The sequence below is a fragment of the Vulpes vulpes genome, chromosome 14 (genome assembly GCF_048418805.1).
Source record: "Vulpes vulpes isolate BD-2025 chromosome 14, VulVul3, whole genome shotgun sequence".
NCBI classification, from domain to species: domain Eukaryota; kingdom Metazoa; phylum Chordata; class Mammalia; order Carnivora; family Canidae; genus Vulpes; species Vulpes vulpes.
The window spans coordinates 96,722,260-96,745,863 of record NC_132793.1 but is presented as its reverse complement, the minus strand read 5'-3'; the positions used below and the strand labels follow the sequence as shown (position 1 = coordinate 96,745,863).

At 41.7% G+C, this 23,604-nt stretch overlaps 1 protein-coding gene and 1 long non-coding RNA gene across 18 annotated transcripts in view; both read left to right on the top strand.

Annotated features, from left to right (window-relative positions):
* SV2B (synaptic vesicle glycoprotein 2B) overlaps positions 1 to 6,172 on the top strand; it is a 173,548-nt gene extending 167,376 nt beyond the window's left edge. For all 17 annotated transcript variants that reach the window (XM_072737217.1, XM_072737226.1, XM_072737220.1 and 14 more), the window contains 2 exons: positions 293 to 452; positions 3,081 to 6,172. In XM_072737217.1, coding sequence (XP_072593318.1) covers positions 293 to 452; positions 3,081 to 3,264 — 344 coding nt within the window. In that variant the 3' untranslated portion in view covers positions 3,265 to 6,172. The remainder of the gene's footprint in view (positions 1 to 292; positions 453 to 3,080) is intronic.
* A 1,447-nt stretch (positions 6,173 to 7,619) lies between these two features.
* On the top strand, positions 7,620 to 15,125 carry LOC140595466 (uncharacterized). Its single transcript, XR_011997097.1, has 2 exons — positions 7,620 to 13,400; positions 14,818 to 15,125. It is a non-coding gene; the product is annotated as an uncharacterized lncRNA (long non-coding RNA).
* The last annotated feature ends 8,479 nt before the right edge of the window (positions 15,126 to 23,604 follow it).

Genomic DNA, 23,604 nt, shown 5'->3' with positions numbered 1-23,604 from the left:
GGCTGAGCAGCACCACAGGGTGAGGATTTCAAAATCCTTCTTGGAAGCTAACTCTGGTGACATGACCCATGCTAAGGGCTCTAATCCCATGGCCAGAGTATCGTGCAGGGGGTTCAAGCTGTGTTTTCTCCCTGCAGAGATGGGCCTGTTACTTGATGTAACCTGTTACTTCAGGTACATTTGTGAAGATGGGAGAGTGGAAAGGCCTGTGGGTGACAGTCTTGTCTAAAACATGGGCTTCAAGGTTTGTTTTTTTGTTTGTTTTTTTCCTGCCCTTGACCTCCCCCTGTAGGTGGCTCCATGCTAATCTCTGCGGTTTGCTGCTTCTTCCTGTTTTTTGGCAACAGCGAGTCTGCGATGATTGGCTGGCAGTGCCTGTTTTGTGGGACCAGCATTGCTGCCTGGAATGCTCTGGATGTAATCACAGTGGAGCTGTATCCCACCAACCAGAGGTCAGTTCTTCCCTGGGCTTCCCTCTGGGACTTGTTTGGACTTTAGCCAGAAGTCTACTGATTCCAATGTCCTTCACCAAAGCCATCTTGGTCTTCTGGTGTTTCACGGACCAACCATCTCTTTGGTTGTTGAGTTTCTCCTGCATGGGGGCTGGCATAGGCATGGAGGTGAGCAGGCTAAGGCCTGATGTAGTGGAGTGAGTGGCTAGGTGTGAAGGACAAGGGCAAACCATGTTCAGGAGAGAGGAGTGAGGGTGCCACCACAGGAATCATGAAACCCAAAGAGGGGTGAGAACAGGCCTCTAATGGTGTAGTGGGGCCGGGGGGATGGTGAAGAACTAGATAAACAAAGGGCGAGGGAAAGGCAAGGGCAGATAATGGTGGGAATGCGACTCAGTGGTCTAGGGCATTCACAGAGATGTGGCAGAAATGCTCAGTGCTTACTTTTATTTTGTGCAAGCCACATGGAAGAGGCCTGATTGGAAGAGTCAAAGCCATTATGTAGCAGTTATCTCTTTATGGAGAAGGAATTTTGAATTTTAAGGATAGCAGATAGGTGGCCCTACAGTCAAAAAGGAGTAAGAAGTGATGTGGAAGGCAGGGAAATGAAATTCTCTAAAAAATCTTAATGATATTCCCCAAATTGATGACAGAGATATTTGAATATGAATAGCTACGGCAATGCACAGCATCCCATATTTGGAGCCCCTCTCCCCTAAACTGGGGAGCTTCTAAGTTTTACAAAAAATAAGAGGAGGAAAAATTATCATTATTTCAACAGTATATGATTTTACATCTAGGAAACTCAAGACAATTAATTAGAGACTGCTGGAAATAGTAAAATAATTTGATAAGGTAGTCAATAATAAAACTAATTTAATAGCATATGGGATTTAATAATGTATCCAAAAATTTAAAAGTAAAGTTTAATTCTATTTAATAATAGCAGAAATCATGAAATATCTAGGAATATAAGAATATGTGGGATAATAAGAAAGGTGAAGAAAACCATAAAGCTTTACTGCAAGATAAAACAGAAAACTTACATATATATATCAAGGTATACCTTATGAAATTCTAAGATTTATTCTTTTTTTTTCTAAGATTTATTCTTGCACAAATTTCAAATTTTCTTTTGTTTCCTTTTGACTTCAAAGAGTCCATTCAGAATTCAATGAGATTTTTTTCCCCTTCTTCCTGGAAACTTGGGACAACTTTGGAAATTTCATTTGGAAAAATATGTGAAAATATCCAAGAAAATCCTGAAAACAAAAAGATTGGGATGGGGCTGGTTATGTAAAAAGTGATTTAAAGTGTAAAAATTATTTAGGTACAAAAAATATAAACACATTCTTAACAAACCTATGGTATGAAAAAAATATTTTGCTTCAGTTGAAGAGAGTTGGTGCTGGGAATATAATCTCTGTATACAGACGGAGGCAAGAAAGGACAGATGATTAGTAGCAGTTATCATGGAGGGGACGTCTAGCTGGCTCATTCAGTAGAGTATTGACTCTTGATCATGGGGTTGTGGGCTTGAGACCCACCTTGGGTGTAAGGATTACTAAAAAAAAAAAAAAAAAAAAAAGAACTTAAAAAAAAAAGTAATAGTTGCCCCTCAGAAGTGTGACTGAAGGATACTAATCAGGATTAGGTTTTGCTGTGGGTGATAGAGATCTCAAATAAATGCAGCCTAAGGAAGGTAGGCATTTCCTTTTTCTCTCCCATAGAGTCCAGAGCAGGCACTGCAGGCTCTTTTTATCTTGTTGTTCACCCTCTCATGAGCTCAGCTATGGTCCCAGATGGGTCTATCTACATTTTTGGAAGCAGGTTGGAAGGAAGAAAAATGCAAGAGAAGAGTGCAAAAAATACCACTCATGACACCTCTTAAGGAAATTTCTTGGGAGCTGCCACTTGCACTTACATCCTATTGGCTAAAAATTTGGTCACATGGCCAGACTCCGCAGCAAGGGAGTCTGGGAAATGTAGTCTACATCTGGAGAAAGGCTTGTTAGGGACATCCCGCAGCGTTTGCCGTAAGAGGGTCAGATGTTATTAAGAAGGAACAGTGACACTTTCTGCTTCATTCCTTTTTTTTTTTCAGTGTTTCACAATATGCGTGTACTACTTGTGACAATTTCGAAAAAGGAAAGAAACAAGTTTGAGGGAAATACTCCAGAATGTTAATAGTGGTGATTGCCTTTCAGTGGTGGGATTACAGATCTTTGCATTTTTAAGTTTTTCTGTATTTCCAAATTTGATTAAAATGAGAATGTCTCACTTTTATATTTAAGAAAAAAAGTTGGAGCGTCTGGGTGGCTCATTGGTTGAGTGTCTGTCTGCCTTTGGCTCAGGTCATGTTCCTAAGGTCCTGGGATTGAGTCCTGCATCAGGCTCCCCGTGGGAAGGGGGCCTGTTTCTCTCTCTGCCTGTGTCTCTGCCTCTTTCTATGTGTCTCTCATGAGTAAATAAATAAAAGACTTTAAGAAAAAAAGAAAAGAAAAAAGTTCCCTCCCATACCTTTACCATGCCTTCTCTCACAACAAGAGAAAGAAAGGACTCAGTCCCACTCATCTAAGGAGCACTGGTTCATCTTTCAGAATGAGTTACTTTCTTCTTCTTTTACAGGGCAACAGCCTTTGGCATCCTCAATGGATTATGCAAATTCGGTGCCATCCTGGGAAACACCATCTTTGCTTCTTTTGTTGGGATAACCAAAGTGGTTCCCATACTTCTGGCGGCTGCTTCTCTCGTCGGGGGTGGCCTGATTGCTCTTCGACTGCCAGAAACCCGAGAACAGGTCCTGATGTGAAAGCAACCTCAGGGGAAAGAAAATGTTGGAAGAACCTTATCTAGGAACCTGCAATGCATCCATGCTTGTGTCTATCACTGTCTGGAGGACACTGTCCAGAGGACACAGGAGGAGAAGTTGATTTTGTGACTCCTAGTTTAGGAAACCATTTCAGCTGTCAATATGTTTGTAACTCAGGTGACTGATTTGGGGGTGTTCTGAATCACCTGTAGAATCCCAGAGCTGCATTCTTGGCTTCAGGTCTCCCCAGCCCAAAGCAGGGGAAGAAGGATCACACCTTCCAGTGGGTACACATGCTGAGCAAGGAGTGTGTATTCCCCCTGATTAGGTGCAAGGACTTATTTGCATTTCAAAATGAATTTGAGGGTAAGAAACATTTAAGCTCTTCCTCCATAAAGTTCCTTGGAGCCCAATGACCTAACAAACTGACTTGCCAGGAAACTAGAGTCATATAAATATTGGGCTTGGAATACAAGATACTTATATTTTTGCATTTAAAAGTATCACCAATCATATGTTCCATTTGAAAATTGGCACATAGCATTGAAGATACTCTGATATAGAAAACCAGATATTTGAGCAATATCTATAGAAGTCTACTCCCCCCCTCAACCAAGTGTCCTAAGTTTTCCATGATGATTAGGTGGTGAATTTAAGGATGCTATTTACTCCTGTTTTGATCTATTCAAAGAAACTTAAATGTGATAGGTTTTCTGTAAACTAACTTTGTACATAACTGTATTTGGGTTTAATTTGCAGAAATGGTACCTGCAAATATTTGCCAGCACTGTAGCCATATTTTGGGATGAGTTGGTGTTTGGGGTCCCAGGAGATTGGGTCTGATTGAGTGAAATGCAAGAATAATCTTACTTATAGCCATTTAACCTGCTGTCAGGAGGATGCACTTTGCAAGCTCACATTGTACAGTTCATTTAATCCAGGCACTATTCTTCATGTAGGTGGAGTAGTTACTTTTCTCTCTTACACAGATCACTTGTGAAACTCAAGCTCACCCATTGTGAGTACCGGCTTTAGATGCTGCTGCTCCCCCAGAAACAACACGAGAAGGGCTCAGGGGCCTCTGGCATTCTCTTTGTAGACGAGAATAAAACACAGTGGAGAACATGGTTGATTGAGGGAGGGATGGGGAAGTGTAGCCACACTTTTCCAAAACATAAATTCTTTCTGTTTCTTTTAGCTGAAAAACATGATCTATATTTGTTATCATGGTCATGTCCTATGAGAAATCTATGCTGTGTGTCTAGGTCAGGGACTTTCGAAACAGCTGTCACTGGCATGGGAATTAGGGCATGTAGTAGATGTGAAATATGTTTCCCTTCACTGTTCCAAGTGAACTCTTTTTTGAGACCTTTTGGAACATAAATGGGGGTGAGGGTGGGGGTGGAGTGGGGAACCCAGGAAAACTACTTTGGCAAGGGTCAGCAATTGGCTGAAGTCTTGACAACACAGAAAAGGAAGGTTTCATCCACCAGAACTGTCTAGCATGGAAAGACAGTGAGCTATGAGCTCTTGTTCCTAGAGGTGAACTGGCCGAGGCCAGATGAATATCAGTTTGCAAGAACCCGTGCTTTGAGTTGATTTGCAATGTGTTTAGTGCTGTCAAGTGCCACACGTTCCCTACCAGAAATCTCTAAAAACTTAAGCAGGAAAATGACCACATGGAAGATTTTCTTGGCTTTGGGGAGACAGGTCCCACGATAGCTCCAGGCCCTCTTTCTGTTATTCTCTGAAATAACAGGTAGACAGGAGGAAAGAGTAAATATTATGACACCTTTCCACCTTGGATCTGAGATCAGTTTTAATGGTTAAAATGTTTACTCTGCTTCTTCTCTTGTCCCTACCTCTTGATTTATCTATTTTCTGTACAGCGAAGGAAGACATGTCAACTCTGATGTGACACCCTGATCCCCCCCCCAAGTATATAAATATACTACTGTGTATTAACATTTCTTTCAGTGTTTTATAGGAGTTACTTAAGGTAAATGCTATGTCAATAATGAAAGGCCCAGTGTAACATACCTGTAATATACTTTCTGTATTCTGACAATATGAAATACAGTGGCTAGGTTTGTTCAAGACAATTGTATAAACCAGAGATTGCCACATCCCTTGTAACATTATTTGTCAGTGGGATAATACAATTTAATGAGCAGCTACTATGTAAGAAATTTACAAAGTAGTTAGAGTCTGCATTTGTATTTAAGGTGGATCTTGTAAATCTAACATCTGATTAATTTTTGAGTATGGAGGTGGCTGCCATAATTTGGAGGTCAGTTGGGGGTTTTCAAGCTCTAACTTTATGGCTCCTTAAACCAATCACCTAACCAACCAAGGGCAGTTCTTGTTTTATCCATCACATAAGCCTCTGTAAAAGGTGCAGCCATACTCTGCAGCCTTTCCTTGTAAAGGATTGCCTGGCGCTGGTACCTGGCCACTTCTTAAGAAGTGCTGTCATTCCTACTGAGATAAATGCTTCTTTAAAAATAGTCTCTGTGGCAGGTCTTTGGGGGATAATGTACAACATTCCCGGCCAAGCACTTCTTTTTCATTTCGTGTTCTACTCTGAGAAATTCCCGGTGGCATCCTTGCAGCGTGGAAGGATGAAGCTCTCCTTCATTGAGCAAAGCTGTTCATGGTTCATGATGTATTTTATGATGCCTGTTTTGGGAGTAGTTACTTTTAACAGGCTCAACTGTGTTGTGTCATCTCTTGATGCTGATTTTTGACCTTCTGTTTTATTGGAAATAATTAGTGACAGGGGTGTGCCTATTTGTGAAGTTTATAGCACATGCACCTGAGGTCATGTGATAAATAACTGCATTCCCAGGGTCCCCCTGCTACCTTGTATTAGCTCATTAAAAATAATAATAAAAATAATTGTAACCAACCTTTAAGAACTGAGGCTAGAGGTTATTTCCAGACACTGAAGTTTCTTCTGGATTCCTAAGTTGATTGGATCAGTTGGGGTTGGCATGCTGAGAAGTATTTTCTTCACCTTTCTTATTTTGCATTTGGGGACCTTGAGAGGTCAAATGATGTTGGTTATAAGACCAACATGGACCAATGGAGTTGGTTATAAGACCTACAGTGATGCTCTCTCTATAATTCTGGAGTAAGCTCTCAATCAGTAATTTCCTACTACAAGGCCTCCCATTGAGTCTCTGAGGAATGGGATGGCATGACAAACATTTACCCTACATTTCTGGAGGCCACTCATTGAAAAGTCACATGATTGTCTTACCTGGAACAAGTGGAAGGAACATCATACATATGAAAAGATTGGTATTTATTAATCCATCTAGTCACTGATTCATTCATTTATTCAGTAAATCCTTGCTGAGCCTGTACTGTGTGCTAGGCTCTGTTCTAAGCCTTGGGGACCCAGTGGTGAAAACTCTGGTCACGGTTTCTGCCTCTTGCCTCCTTTTACTTATGGCAAGTGGGCAAGATGGTTATTAGGTTGGCAATAATAACAAAGTACAATGATTTTATCATCAGTAAAATGTACCTTCTGCTTGTAAGAGTGTTCTTATTTCCTTACTAGTCAATTGTGGATTTCTGCATGTCATTGTTTTCTTTCCTGTGTTTCTTTTCTTCAAGAGTGTGTAAATTTCTTATCTTTATAAACCAGGTAAGGGAAAAGATACCCTTGCTCATTTTCTCCAGAACTTACTTCATTTTTACTTCATTGACTTTATAGAGGGTTGTACATGGAAGAAGGGATAGGAGCCAGGAATGCAAGCAGGACATTGGTTAGTGGGCAAGGCTCCCAGGAGTCTCAGGAAAGGGGTTTCCACTTTCATGGTTGGCTCTTCTATTGGGCATCTGAGCTAACACTGACCATATTTGGGGTTTGGATAGGATGAGGTTAGATAGGGCATCTGGATGGCTCAGCCAGTTAAGCATCTGCCTTTGACTCAGGTCATGATCCTGGGGTTCTGGATGGAGCCTTGCATCAGGCTCCCTGCTCAGTGGGGAACCTGCTTCTCCCTCTCCCTCTGCCTGCTGCTCTCTCTGCCTGTGCTCTCTTGATCTGTCAAATAAATAAGTAAAATATTTTTTAAAAAAGGATTAGGATAGATAACATACAACTGAAAACTCAAACCAGCAGGAGTACATTCATAATAAGTTAAGGGTTTATTTCTCTCTTGTATTAAGGAAATCTGGAGGAAAAAAAGTAATAGCTGATATGGCTGCTTTGTGATCTGATTATTGGGAATAGACTCCTGCCTTTAGGCCCTTAATTTTTAGTGCACATTTTCCAGGAGACTGCCTCAGGAACTGGGATGGCAATTTTCCCGCTGGTCCTCGCATCCATAGTTAGGTAGGAAGCAGAAGGAAGAGTGAGGGCTGAAGGGCCGAAGGAGCAGCACGTCCCCGCTAAGCACACCTCCCTGGAAACTGTTCTCTAAGATGCCTCTTCCAGTTGCTTCCATATGTCTATCATCAACCTTAAGTGGCTGGGAAATATGCCATTTGCCTGGGAACATTGTCACCCTTTGTCCAAATTGAGGATCCTGGCACTAAGGGAGGAGGGGGAAAGGATAGGTGGCTCCTGCCTCTTGAACTTGAGTGTGTATCAGAATCATCTGGAGGGACATTCAAACTCACAGTGCTGGGCCCCACCCCCAGCTGGGGTGGGAACAGGGAATATGCAATTCTAACAGCTCCTAGGTGACTGTGGGTGGTGTCAGTCCTTGCGGCATATCTTGAGCCGCACTGACAACCTGCTGATTTGATTTGCTGAGGGAAGCTCTATTACCCTGATCATTTAAATCCAGCCCAACCAGAAATTCACAAAAGCTAGCAGCTCATGAAAAATGATCACCATCTTCCCAAGGTTCATAGACAGTCAAGTAGTGGCAGTGCATCAGTAACCAAAGAGCTTCAATAAAAATGTTCCCTTCCCTAGAAGCAGCTTGGTTTCACTCAGGCCTTGAACTTAAGAGCCCATGTCTATTTGTAGGCCTCTAACTCTTTCCTAGGCTCAGCAGAGGGTGGACACACCCTTTTACCTGAGGTTGATGAGCTCTGTTTTGCCTGTTCCCCTGTGGTAATGATTTTTATAGATACAAATATATGTGTGCCACACTGTAATCCATTAGGCATTATATTGGTACTCTTTGCCACCAAAAGCTTTCTCCTATCTAGGGATGCACAGGGGGGTAATAAAAACATACCTACGTGTGAACCTGACCTGTTGACAGTCAACTTGAACTTGGTCTGGAGATGTCTCTTGAAAAAAGTGAAGATATTTCTCCTTTAGGTAAGAGAAAAGCAGAGTGGGAAAAACAGAGTCTTTACTTAGACTTCATTCAACACATATTTATAGAATGGCTCCCATGTGTCCTGTGGGTCCCTACTTTTAAGTGGTCCCCACATTCCTGACCCCATCCAAAGCTTTGTGCTTTTGTGGGTAGCTGTGCTGTGTTGTTCAGGTACAACCCTAGGAACAGCTTGGAAATAAATCCCTTTGCCTTTGAGGCAAGCTTAAAGCCTGTTTTATTTAATTTGTACAAGTATGGAGAGGAAATTTATATGCTTGGTTTTGGTGACAGCAATGAAGTTTCCAAAAAGATTAATGATGAAATGAAACAGAGACTGGAGCTATCCAACAAAGGTTAAGTGGAGAAATAAAAGTTACATCATTGCTAATTACAGAATGAAGAGGGGATCTGCTTAACAGGACTATAACACCTTCCGAAATTCTGAGCCATGAGCCAAGTCCCTGTCACTTCACCTGAAACACATACTTAGCTGTCCGTGCACCTCTGGTTCTGCTGACTTAAATGATTTTAAAATTTCAGAGATGACAAATATGTATTCCTTCAGAAAGGGACTGTCCTCCACCCAAGTTAATGTGGCCACCACATTTGATCATTTTTCTGAGAAGGGGGAGTCTGTTTAATCAGTGACTATCACTCAAGCCCACTATCCCATCCTCCACTTCTTATATATAATATATAATCTCAGTTATTCCAATATCTCAAAAGCAGCCTGTGTGATTTCAGTAGGGCATGAACAAAAGATCCGTAAAAATGTTTTTGCAGGAAAATCAGACTTTGGACCATATCACAAAAGACTGCTTCAAAAATACTCAGAAAAACAAGTGGTAAACTAAAGATGAACACATTAATTATAAGTGACTCTTATTTATTAATGTGATCTCCTAAAGAATTACAAAGCAAATTCTATTGACCTTGAAAATATTTGAGAGTGATAAAACTAAACTTTAAGATGTATTTTATGATATAGCTTTCTTTTCAATTTGGAATTTGTCTGTTGAAGTCAAGGAAATCCAAGTTTCACAAATGTTTGGAGTGGATCACTGATACCTGATTTGCTGGTCTTTCTACTAATGATTTTAATAAGGATAATTTTTAGAAACCTACAGTCTATATATTTTACAGTAGAAAAAATTATAAACAACAATATTTTTAAGTTTTATTTTTTTCTTTTAGAGAGAGAGAGAGAGAGAGAGAGAACATGAGTGGAAGGGGCAGAGGAAGACAGAGAGAGAATCCCAAGCAGATTCTGTGCTGAGTATAGAGCCAGATTGGGGCTCGATCTCATAACCCTGAGATCATGACCCCAGCTGAAACCAAGAGTCAAATGCTCAACTGACTGTGCCAACAGGTGCCCCAAAGATTTGTGTTCAGAATATAGGTTGCTCATTGCTGAGATGTATGTTAGAACTTAGGTGATCATAGGTGAAGCACAAAATGGATATCGATGTGTATCCAGCACATTTAACACATTATTTTGAAAGATAGCTCAACATTTTAAAGTTACATTTTAGGGAAGATGGAAGTATTTGCGACATATAAAAATAAAAAAAAATTCTACCCACAACATCTAGATATGCAAACTCTTATTGTTTAATCTACATGCCATGAATTGGTCCAGTTTTGATTTGGGCTATTTTCATATAAGGGATAATATCTAAGAGATATTTAAAAATGTATACACATGAAACCCTGATCAAGCAGCTAAATGCAGATTTGTCAATTCTACATTTCAAATGGGGTCAAACATTAAAATAGCTGATCTGTACATTTCCAGTTTCAGGAATGGAGGAGTGTGTGAGATTAATTTTCTGCATGAGATTTGGCCCCAGATTTTTGATCCATCTGAATCCTGGAGGTCCCTAAACCTAAGCGATTAGGGGAGTATCTGTATCCTTTATTATCCCTTCCCTGTTCTTGATGTGATGGGCACAGGTGGACAAAGAGGCTGAGGTGTTAGGAAGAACTCTTAAAGTTCACAGGTGCTTCTTTCCATACCAATTTATGCTTATGAACCTTTTTTTCTATTTCAAATAGGTAGGCTAAATTTGAAAAGTCCAAATGAAGCTTCCAGGCTCCAAAGAGCAATGCTGGGGGATTAAGAGTTTTTATTCTCTGGTGGGAGGGGGGCTGAGAAACATGCCATATAGGGGGAGAAGTCAAAAGTTTCAGATGTGGGTGACTGTTCATGGTCTCCCTAAATGTCTGGCCAATGGTTTTCAATCTTTTCTACAGCCACTGCTACAAATGTGGCTATCTCAGTCCTCTGACTAGATGGTATACTTCCTAGCTCCTGGAACAGTGGTGTCTGGGAAAAACTTAAGGGTAATCTCACCAGGTATTCTTGGTGGCCCTATGAAATGCTCTAAGATTTGTGAACAATACTTTGTAGGATAGAAGGCATTAGTAATACCATTGCTATTGATGAAATGTGCTAACACACAGCCAGTGGAGGAAGAGGGTGTCTTTGGAAGCTTGCTATCTTTCTGTAAAGCATCTTCCAGTTGAGATGACAATAAGTCAGGTGTATTTCATAGACCTGTGTCATACTGACCTGTCCTCAGTTCCATGACCATGAGGAGGACAGAGCCACATGCTGTGAGCCATGAAAGGGAAGTCTGCATGGGGGACCCATGACCTGGGTTTCAATGACTTGACGACTGGCTGGATAAACCTCTGCCATATGTCCATCTAGAGCTGCTTGGATATGTCTGTCAACAATACCATGTGCAGTGAATGCATCCACTGAATGATTAAGCTCACACTGCGAGCGTAGAGTGACCAGAGTCATTCTTGTTTTCCTATCTTTCACGCTCTAGTTTCTCTCTGTCTTTAAGTGTTTTCCATCTGACTGTCCTTGGAAAGTGGAATTGCTCTGATGACCCAAGCAGTTTTTGTTCTTTAGTATATTAAAGTAGTAGAAACATTTGATTTGATGATTGCTGACTAAACTTTTAACCTTTAATGCTTTGTGATCCACGTATTAGCAAACCTTTTTTGAAGACTTACTGTATGACAGGGAATGTGATAAAGATTACCTCCCTTAATTATCCTCATAACTTAATGATGTGTTATTTTTTTTTTTTTCCCTTTAGAGATAGGGAACCTGAAACATAGAAAGGCAGAGTAACTTGCCCGAGGCCAAAGAGCTGTTGAGAGGTGAGGCTAAGGACTGATCCTTCCTCACTGGGCTTACAGGATAGTGTAATCATCTCCCTGAATTCTCCCCTAAGAAGCCTGGGTATAGATTAATCATTGGTTGCAGATGTTTCCAGGCAATTAAGACAATATTAACCAAATCAGATGCACATCTTAAGTTCAGAGAATTCCACAGGACGGTGATTGTTTCATAGAACACTCCTCACTTAATGATGAATGGACAGATGAGGAATCACAATAGTTGAATGGTAAGAAGTGTCACATTTGAAATACTTAATCACTGAATGGATTCAAACACTGGCCTAACCCTGCACCCATAGCTCTGGATCAGGGTCTTAGAGGTCCCTTTCTTCACCAAGCATCATTGGTGTTATTGGATGCTGGGGAGCCCCAGGGAGGCGTCCAAGGGAGAGTCCTGGTTCTGGGGTGACTGTGTGGATATGGGGACACATAGGGTAGTGGCTTTTTGCCAACCAGCATAAAAGCATTTCAATATTGTAACAAGTATGGAAGTATTGGTGTAAATTGGCTGTGTAGAAATCTTGGGGGTCACAACTGGTCAACCCCGTGTGGCATCCCTTTCTAGTGGTGTTTTCCAAGTAGTGTTTTCCTGAGGCTGCCAAGAGACTTGCCTTTAATTGAAAAACTGAGGCTGGATTTAGACTCTACCATGGACAAGTGTTGCTGGATTCCTAAAACACTAGAGGGCAGTAACGACCTTGAAGATGCAAAATAGGTTTCTACTCCAGGCCTGTTAGCCTTTCCTCTCAGTCTCTGTCAAGTGGAATAAAACAGCTTTTGCAAAGCTATGCATATTTCCCTTCTTTAAGATGCATCCAACCAAACATAGAGATGATTCCAGAACACATTTGCTGGAGAGCCCAGGGCATTCTACCAGGAGAAATATACTCCAGCCTGACATAGGAAGACCTTTCTTTCTTCTTTCTTTCTTTCTTTCTTTCTTTCTTTCTTTCTTTCTTTCTTTCTTTCTGTTTTTTTTTTTTTTCTTTTTAAGAGATTTTATTTATTTATTTGAAAGAGAGAGACAGAGATAGGGACAGAGCAGGGAGATAGGGGAGAAGCAGGCTCCCTGACACGGGGCTTGATCCCTGAACCCTGAGATCATGACCTGAGCCTAAGGCAGATGCCCAACTGACTGAGCTACCCAGGCACCCCACAAAGACCTTTTTCATGTTGGTGGGGCTCATCTAGACCTGATTTAGTAAACATTTATTAAATGCCCATGTGAAGCACATAGCACCATCATAGCAGACTGCTGACGTTTAACCCATGCTGATTTGGTGAGTCCTTCCCCAGTTACTGTTGCTGGATGATTTCATAGTGGACAAAACCTCAGGGTGTGCCTGGGAATTTGTGAAGATGAAGTGTTATAAATGAGAATGCAGAAGTGAGTAGTGCTTTGTATATTCTTAGTGTGTCTACTCAAATATTGAACTCTTCGATGTATGGGAGGTGGCCCTGACATCAACCATATTTAAACACCTGTAGCCCCTACCCTAACTGAGCTCATGGGAGCAAATCTTTCCAGCGCAACTGATCCATGGAAAGGTGGTCAGATGCCCTAGGAGAAGCTCAGTTTGGGAGGTCGGGGGTTCTTGGCTCTACTCCTAACTTGCATGATCAAGGGAAAGGCTATGAGTTCTTAGGCTGGTTACTTAATCTCAGTTTCCTCATCTTTAAAATAGTAGAGATGGAGAAATGGATGTAAGCCCCTCCAAGTTTTGACTTTCTACAGTAAGAACAATGTCCCCTAGGGAATGCTTACAAAGCAAAACAAAGAATAGAATGTTTGAGTGTGAGTCTGAGCAGGATGCAAGGAAGAAGATGTAGGTGATGTTAGGTATGTTTCATTTTGAGACAGGATGTACTTTGCTTACTCCACACAGTGCCTTTTGCTGAAGAAAAAAGCAGCAGGTGACCTGTAAGTGGAATGTGGAGGGAAATCTGAAATCTGGGCTGAGGGCTAACTTAAAGAAAAAAAGAAAAATGATTTTTCTATGGAGAAGGTGGAGCTTAGTTTTATGTTCAGATGTTAACTGAGATGTCTACAAAACAGTGACAGGAAACTTCATTTAGCCGTAACAATGGAAACTGCAAAAGAAGGTAATCAGAAAGGCCAGAAATGAGAGAGAGAGAGAGAGAGAGAGAGAGAGAGAGAGAGATGTAGCTAGACATTCCCAGGGTTCAAATCCTGGTTCTGTCATTTACTAGATGGGTAAGTTTGGGCAAGTGAGAGACCTCTGAGCCTCTTCCTTCTCATCCAATGTCTGTAAATGTTAGTTACTTCTTCCTTTTGCTTTCCCTTGAATCTGTAGTTCTAAGGGGAAAAAAAGTGTTTCCTGTTTCATCTATTCAATACAACAAGTCTCTAAAGCTAATGGGTAGAAAGAGTACCAGTGAGTGTATAGAAAAATCACAGTGCACTAAGTCTGGACTGAAGAAACCACGCCATTTGCAGAATGTTCCACAGCTAAAGATGAGCACACAAAGAAAGGAGACCAGAAAAGACAGATGGCTGAAGGATCTGGAAATGTGTCTGAGCATGAGTTCTGGTGTATATCATGAAATGGACCTTCCTGGCATTAGTCTGCACAGCAGAATCCATTTTGGCTGGAGAAGAACAGAGACGGTTGTGTGTAGCATGCCTGGGGAAAAGAAGGGTGGGGAAGAAGATGTTGTCTCAGAGATGGGTTACTGGCTACTTCCTGGACTTGCATGGGAGCCTTGGTGGGGATGGGACGGCTGTGGGGCTGTGAGCAGCAATCCTTGCAATGGTGCTAGTGGGGATGGCTTTGTGGAAGGCCATACCTCAAGTAGGGAACCAATGCTGACAGTTGAATTTGAGGAAAGCAGTTCTATACAAACATGTGGCACCTCTCGTGGACTTACAGAAATAACCAGGTGGAACTCTTAATGGGATTGGAAATCCTACATTAACAGCCTGGAGGACATTTTAAGAGACATAGGTGCTTACTGCAAATGTGACCCACTTTACAGGAAACTGAGAAACCAAGGCCATGCACCATGTGAAGAATGACAGAGGGAGGTTCAGGTTTCTTGAAAACAGGTGTAAGAAGACTAAGTGAAATTTAGCAGAAATTTTTGTCTCTTTCAAAACTCTGGTGTTAGGGTGTCATGGAGTCTGAATGCAATGCCTGAGACACCAATAGAATGTTCCAGAATCTCATGTTCTGAGGTGCCTGGATGGCTCAGTGGTTGAGCATCTGCCTTTGGCTTGGGTCATGATCCTGGAGTCCTGGGATTGAGTCCTGCATCAGGTTCCCTGCAGGGAGCCTGGTTCTCCCTCTGCCTGTGTCTCTGCCTCTTTCTCTGTGTCTCTCATGAATATATAATAAATTTTTTAAAAATCTTAAAGAATTGCATGTTTTCATGATTTCATCATATGGATTTTGGCCTGCCTTATATTAAAGAACTTCAACTTCATGATATTGTTAAAGGAATTTTGACAAGCAAATTAATCGACTATCCACAATTTACACGGTCTTGCTTAAAAAATCAGTATCGCCTGTGCATGAAGTTCTTGGATGTAATTTTCTCTGCATAGAGGATTTCCCCCAGGGAAACTAGCCTAAAGGAAAGAGGATCAAGAGGAGATTCAGAGAGAATGAATTAGGCGATGGGCACAGAAGAGCACAGAAGGGGAGGAGGAGGCCAGGACATGGATGGAGGCCAGGTGAGAAGGGACAGCCGGTGGTGTACACAGAACCGAAAAAAGAGGTCATCATGAGAAATTCTAGGAAGACAGAAGGAGAGCATGTTTGGAAATTCTGATTCCCTCAACAGAAGGAAAGGGAAGAGGTGCAGAATCATAGATTATAGGCTTAAGTCTCCACCACACATTCCAGAAGGTCAGGGGGAGATGGGATTCGTGTCTGAGGATGCACAGTTTTAGATGGATATACATCCAGTACAGTAGTTGGGGAAGATTCTAAAGCGGGAGACGGGAAACTGCATCCGTAGGTCAGGGATGGAAAGTCAGGTCTTTAGTATTACATGCCCCAGGAATAACCAAGGATTCCAGAACAGTATCTGCTTATGCTCTGCCCTCATTGTGACTCCTCTGATGGGGGGATTGCATACCTCTGGGGCACCACTTTGAATCCTCATGAATTTGCCTCTTATTTTAATTAATGATACTGTGGCAATCAATCCATGCAGGTTTTCCTGTAGTTTCTTGCAGATGTGACCTGACAGCACCTTTCTTCAGGTCCCTGCTATGCACCTCCTGCTTGCTGCCTTGGGCATTTCTGACACATGGCATGGCACACTCAAATAACTGCTTAGTATTCACAGATGCTCTGCTCTGAAATAGAGGGGAGTCAGTGTCCTGCAGGGGAAGCATCCCCGGACCGTCAGGGAACAGGAACCTAGGATAATGACTCCAGGAAGTCATTATCCCAGGAAGATGACTCCAAGATGCATTTCATGACTTCTCAGGTGATCATGTGTGAGTAAGTCACCCAGGAGCAAGGGCCATTTAGACAATGCAAATACCTCTTAAAAAAAACATTTTATTTATTTATTCCTGAGAGACATAGAGAGAGAGGCAGGGACATAGGCAGAGGTAGAAGCAGGCTCCCTGTGGGAACCGTGATGCAGGACTCGATTCCAGGACTCCGGGATCACAATCTGATACAAAGGCAAATGCTCAACCACTGAGCCAACCAGGTGTCCCACAAATACCTTTTTTTTTTTTTAAGGTTTCATTTATTTATCTGAGGGAGAAAGAGAGAGAAAGCAGGCAGAGGAACAGAGGGAGACAGAGAATCAGATTCCACACTGAGCACAGAACCCATTGTGGGACTCGATCCCAGTACCCTGAGATCATGACCTGAGCTGAATCAAAAGTTGGGCAGCTGAACCAGCTGAGCCACACAAGCTGCCCCTGCAAACGCTTCTTTTTCTTGGTTTCCTTAGTCTCCTTTCCCTCCCCATGTCCTGCAGTCCTGTTCCTGGAATCATCCTCCCAAATAAATGACTCTAACATCCACCTTTGTCTCTGGCTCTGCTCTAGGCTAACCTGGGCTAGGAAAATAATAGACTGAGTGAGAAGCAGGTAAGGATCGCCTCCCTGGGAAGGCTTCTTGAACATCACCTGTCACCAGGGGGAGCAGAGGTAGGAGGGCATCAGGGCAAACAATGTGGACACTTTTCTCCATCTTTTGTTCTGTGGAGGCAGAACATGCTTGGGGCAGGTTTCTCGCTGGCTAAGGACACTCCTTTTTGCTCTTCAGAGATCATCTCACATAAAACACAGACTTTCAGACTTAAAATCTCACAGGCTTCTCCAGACCAAAGGCTCTCAGTTTCCCCCAGGCTTAGTTTTAAGACACAGTTTCCAGATCTGTTCACAGACTTGGTCTCCGGCCCATGAATACAGACCTATTCATCACTCTGCCCCTGAAATCGGTCTCCTGAGCACAGGACATCCCACCAGCTGTGGTCTGACTAAAGGAATTGCAGGGAAATTCTTGCCTCTCGTCTTGGAGATTTAGCTCTTGGTCAAATAATTGGGACCCGGATTGTAGAATGCAGTTCTTGGCTTTCAGAGAATTCAATTACAATGTTGGAAGCTAATTACCTGCTTTAAAAACCAACATTATTAGCCAAGAATAATTATTACTGCAAGGAAAGTAAAAACAATCAGAAAGGGGCACATCTTTAAAGCCACCTTCAATTTCAGCTCTGCTAACAGAGCGGGGGAATGCACAAATCCCGCATTCTCTTCCTATTAAAAAGGAAATCCTCAACAGCAAGCAATCTGCTACTGAATTCCATTTATATTTTTTACCTTCGATGTGAATAGTAATTAGATATAGTGATAAAAACACAACATGTGGTGGTTCATACAACTTTTGGTATTTGTTATTTTAAACCCATTTTCAGGATATAAATGAGTTTTGGAGTGTGAGTTGTAGTTGATGGGTAAAGCATGTCAAGTGTATGCATGTGCGTGTGTGTGGTGGGGGGGAGATATCATAGTGAGGCTTTGTGGTTACCATGACTACACCACGAAACTCCCCTGGCAACTTGAACAGTGTATGGGGAAAAGGAGGGTTTGAAAAATCATACAAATGAAATCAGAGGGGGTTACAAGTTCCCAAATTGGAAAACTATATTTCCTTAAATACCGCTACCATCTGGACACATTCTCTTTTAAGATTCTGTACTCCAGATGCATTTTTGTCAAACAAAGCAGAGTTATCTTTAGTAATATAACATGGAAGGAGCAGTGACTGAATGTAATAATTTTAAGGAAATCTGGGAATTGGCTCCACAGTGATGTTTGCTTTAGCTGGCATTGCTGGGGTCTGTGTGCCACATAAATAAGATATCTCCTCAAGGGGAGCAATCTTGTTGAATGAGGAAGGACAAGCAGGACAACACAATGATTCTTGTCATCCTCCCCTAGTCTGCACCTACCACATCTCTCCTGCACCTGCCTGGGTTCTCAAGCGTGCCACAGCTTTGGGGAGACATAATAAAGGAAGGAGGATGAGGGTGAACCACTGCCTTTGGGCTTCAGGTTGTATGCCTGCAAATAATTAGGTTTGGAGAAAAATGTCTTCCAGATCTTTTGCTTGTCACTTTACATTTTCATTAATTACAAATGTTGTATAAGGTCGGTTGACTGAATAGAGACTTCTGAAATGATAGCATGAGGACCTTTGCTGATCCACTCACCAGTGAAACTGGTGAAAATGGTTTAAAGACTCAACCATTAAGAACCTCTGGGAATGGTCCTATGGGGCAAACAGCAAGTGAAAAAAAAAATCTATCCCCTCCCTCCAAAAAAAAAAAAAAAAAAAGGAAAGAAAACTATGAAAATTTGGTAAGAAAGGGCAGAGCTTGTAGCATTTGAATCAAGATCACTTCCTTTGTCACCACTCCTGCCCAGTAAAGAGGAGACTCCATTCCAGGCTTCTGTAGGGAATACAGTGTTCCCTCACTCCTGCTTCCAGTTGGAGGGCTTTCTTCTCAGAAAGAGAAGGACTTCAGCTTTTCTCATCTTGCCCCCAATTATTTGATGCTGAAGCTAAGATCCAGGTGAGTGGGAATGGGAGGTAGAGATTCCCTTCTTCTGTCCAGCCCCCACTTGTGGGAGAACATTCTACCTTGGGGACTGTCAATACTGAGGTCTTACTGCCTTTGCCAGAGCTTATGAGGTAGTGGTTCCATACCAGGAAAGGCAAGTCAAGAAGACTTCAGGCTGTGCCTCCCTCTCAACCTCCAACCAGGTGCTCAGCACATAGAGCCAAGTGTCACTCAGAGCAAAGCTTGCCCTATTCTTACCACCAGCTCCAGAGATGTCACTCAGAGATTTGCCTAGGGGATAAGCAGACCATAATAAGGTGGATAGCTCCTAACCTCTTCAATCCAGTGTGAAAAAGTTCAAACCTAAGGGCACTCTCAAGAACAGAGAAGGTTGTGGTGAAAGGTAATTAATTGGGTGGAGACTCAAGAAGTTCATGAAAGTGCAGTGCAGACAGTAGGCAGAGTCTAGTTTTCAGGAGAGAACTGGAGCATAAAGACAGCTGGGCGGAGACCTTCTGGGTTCAGAACAAATGTCAGACACAAACTCACAAAAAGTGTTCCTCCAAAGGAGTCACAATTTGATTGGATTGGCAGATAGAGCAATTTATGCCCTGGGGCATTGTTGAAAACAACTGACAATGACGAGTGTTTAACAGCTGGGCAAAGTCAGAGGAAGAGAGAAAAGAGATCCCAACTAATCCCTTCATTATCCTGACAAGACTGTGGGGTTACCCAAATCTGCACCTTGCTCAGGAGCAACACTCCTCAGAGGCTTGATGTGGAGCGTGTGTTTGTGGTGGGGAGGGGGCATGTAGAATAGACTTCTCTAAAATCTAGTTAGATGCCAAAAAATAAGCAAATTACAAAACAAGTCTTGAAGGGGATACCAGTACCCAAAGTTGCTACGATACATAATCTCAAATGTCCAGTTACCAATGAAAATTTAGGAGGCTTATAAAGAAATAGGAAAGTTGACCTACACACGAGGGGAAAAAAAGAAGACAATGGAAACTGCTTGTGGGAGTGACCAGATGTCAGAATGAACAAGACTTCAAAGTAGCCTTTGTCCAGATGGTCACAGAATTGAAGGAAACTATGATTAAAGAAATAAAAGGAAGGCATGATGGCAATGTCATACCAAATAGAGAATATTTGCAAAGAAATAGAAATTATAACATACAGCTAAGTGGAAATTCTGGACTTGAAAAATGCAGAACTGGAATAAAAATTTACTACAGGGGCTCAACAGTTGGCTTGACATGGCAGAAACAAGGATTACCAAACCTGTAGATTAGTAGAGACCGTGCAAAATGAGAAATAGAAAAAAGAATGAACAAAAATGAGGAGCATCTCAGAGAAACACGGGCGACTGTCAGTTGTACCAATGTATGCATTGTGGGCATTCCAGGAGAGGAGAGAGAAAAGAGGAGAAAATGTTCAAAGAAATAATAACTTGGGGTGCTTAGGTGGCATGATTCGTTAAGCATCTGACTCTGATTTCAGCTCAGGTCATGATCTCAAGGTCGATCTCATCAGGAGTGCCTCATCAGGCTCCGTGCTCAGCACTAAGTCTGCCTGAGATTCTCTCTCCTCCCTCTGCTTCTCCTCCTGCTGCTCATGCTTTCTCTCATTTTCTCTCAAATAAATAAATAAATAAATAAATAAATAAATAAATAAATAAATATTTTAAAAAATAATGCCTTTTTTTAAAAAAAGATTTTATTTATTTATTCATGAGAGACACAGAGTATGAGAGTCCGAGACACAGGCAAAGGGAGAAGCAGGCTTCATGCAGGGAGCCCAACGTGGGACTCAACTCCAGGTCTTCAGAATCAGGCCCTGGGCTGAAGGCGGCGCTAAACTGCTGAGCTACCGGGACTGCCCTAAAAATAATGGCTTTAAAGTTGTGTATAATTGTTATAGCAAGTGAAGCAATATAAAGATTATATAGAACAAATGCTGCTAATCTTTCACTCACAGCTGTGTTCCCTACTCACCCTCAGGCAATCATTTGAACTGTTTGGTGTGTATCCCTCCACACTTTATACTCATGCAAAGATAAGCAACTGTACATTATTTAGCTTTTTTTGGTATATAAAACAGAGGGGTCATGTTCCATTGCTCGGATATACCACAGTTTATTCAGCTATTTCCCTATTCAATCATTTCCCTGCTAGATCTCTAACAACTATGATTCTGTTTATCTAGGAGCAGACATTAATATGTAAAATTTATTCTCAACCATGTCTAGCCAAATTTTAGAGGTTCAGGAAAATACTCATGCTGAAATAGGTTTAATAGAATTCATTGTCATGTGAATATTTAAGGTGGGAGATCATAGTGGGAAAGAGATGACAAAGATGAACTTGTCCAGTATTCCATTTGGTTCAGCCCAATTTCCCATATATCAAGTGTGATTTTAGTAGAAATTTAGACTGTGTGCTAGTATGGCACAGAAAAAAGACTATGGATTTGGAGTGAGTGGCTAAGCTTAAATTTGAATTTAGACACCATTTCAACTGACAATGGCCACAATAATGCTTAGTAACAACCAACCACAAAATTTCAGGATTGCACAGCAGTAAGGACCAATTCAGCTCATGTATCATGGGACAGTGGTGGTGGTGGGGTTGAGTGTTTAGGGGCTAGACTGACCAAGGCTTCATTCAGTTGAAGTGCTCTGTTTCATGTGTCTTCTTAGAACCCCAGAAAACTAGGCTGATGATGGCAGAGGTACAAGAAAACAAGCCCAATTACACAAGCACTTTTGTAGCCTCTGCTTACATCCTGTCTGCTAATGTCCCATCAGCCATAACAAGTCATGCAGCTGAACTCAGAGTCAAAGGGGCACTAGCTTTACATGGCAGTGGGAATGGATGTATGATACTGTTATTGGGGTTGAGGTAAAGGTTGGGAACCAGCACTCCAGTTACTTGGTGTTATCTGAAAGAGGGAGATGATAGTATGCACCTTGTAATTTTGTTTCAAGAGTTAATTGCAATATTGTATATACATCCCTTGGCATGTAGTACATAATCAGTGGCTATTAACTTCCTTGCTTTACAAAGCTATCATGGGATATATGCCTCTTATATGGTCAACATCTTATACATTGTTGATCAAACATTTTTAAAAAGTGTATACTATAAATTAAAAAGTTATTTTTCCAACACACTAGTACAATAATGACTTTCACATTACCAATGAAATATCACGTGTGTAGATACTTTTGCATAGTTGCATCCGGAGTATATGGGACATTCTGAATTTTGCTGTTTTAAATTTTCTTACATCAAAATATTGCTTTTCAATTCTTTCACTGTTTTCTTCCTAATTCCATTTTGAGGCTGTGTGATAGCTCATCATTTGGCTGGCTCATATGAGGTAAACTATTTCATGGGGAGGTTTTGAGGCCTCTAGCCTGAGCATCAGTTACCTGGGCTGGTGTCCTGTTGGTTTCAGAGAATTGATGCCTGCTGAGTAATGGCAGGGAAGGTCTCAGGGCATGGGGGTTCTTGAGCTCCTATAAATCCTCTCTTCCCTCAGAAGACAAGCAAGCTTGCAGGAAAAGTAATAAAGTCCTCAATGTGATATTAGTGTGACTGTGCCCGAGGGAGGAAAACCAAAGCCATGTGCAGGTGCTGTCAATGACAATGACACATGGCACCCAGCTCCAGCCCCACTGAGTTGATTTTATGGTCCAAGATATTTTAGCCAGATGTAGGACTGAACCTGTGTGGCTTTGTAAATCTGAGGAAGGAGCCATATTGCCTCATTTGTTAAATTGAAAAGCAGTAAGTGAAGTGGACCTAGAATTGGTTTAACAAGGAAGTAGCTAAGCAAGTGTGATGAGCAGCAGGTGTGCCCCATTCCCTGGGGATGTTTAATCCAATTAGGGCTGGTTTGGGTAGCAAGTCACTGGTGTTTTCTGGGGTGGAGGTGCTCATGGGGCAAACCACTATTGCTAATATTAGTTCCATCACTGGCCTCCAGAGGTGCTATATCAAATTAGGGATTCCACTAAGGCAGGAAAAGGGACTTCTTTTGCTTAGGGTTGTCTGATAAACATTTTCTTGTGAACTTCCAGGGTCTTGTGGAGGTGAGACTGGCTCCTCGTGTATCTCAACCTCTACTGTATGACGGTACATGCTGTTTTCTCTACCAGCTCTCCAGGGACACCTGGATGGCTCAGTGGTTGAGCATGTGCCTATGGCTCAGGTCATGATCCCGGGGTCCTGGGATCGAGTCCTACATCAGGGTCCCCACAGAGAGTCTGCTTCTCCCTCTGCCTGTGTCTCTGCCTTTCTCTCTGTGCCTCTCATGAATGAATGAATGAATGAATGAATGAATAAATAAATAAATAAATAAGGAATTATTAACCAGTTCAGAATCTTTCCAAAAAGTGGAGTGCAGTCAATTTCAAAGTATGGCTTTCTTGCAGTCTTTGGGTCAGGAAGGTTTGGTAGAAAGTATTAGAAGAAGAATTCAAATTAAAAAACTTATAAAAGCTTAGAAAGCCCACCTCTCAAAAAAACAGAAAGTAAGGCTACACAAAATATTAAGATTGAATTCCAAGATGAACTGTGCAAGAATACTCCAAAATATTCTTGTAACAGCTTGTCACCTGGAGTAGAAAATAATTCCGTTTTAAAATTACGTGATTGCAGTTGTTTCCCCCCATTCCAAGGGTTGTAATGATGTTTATTAAATCTTAAAAAATAAATAAAAAAAATAACCAGATCTCCAGAGGTAATTACATCTTGTTTCAGGTTTGCCCAGGAAATTCAGAGGCTGCTCT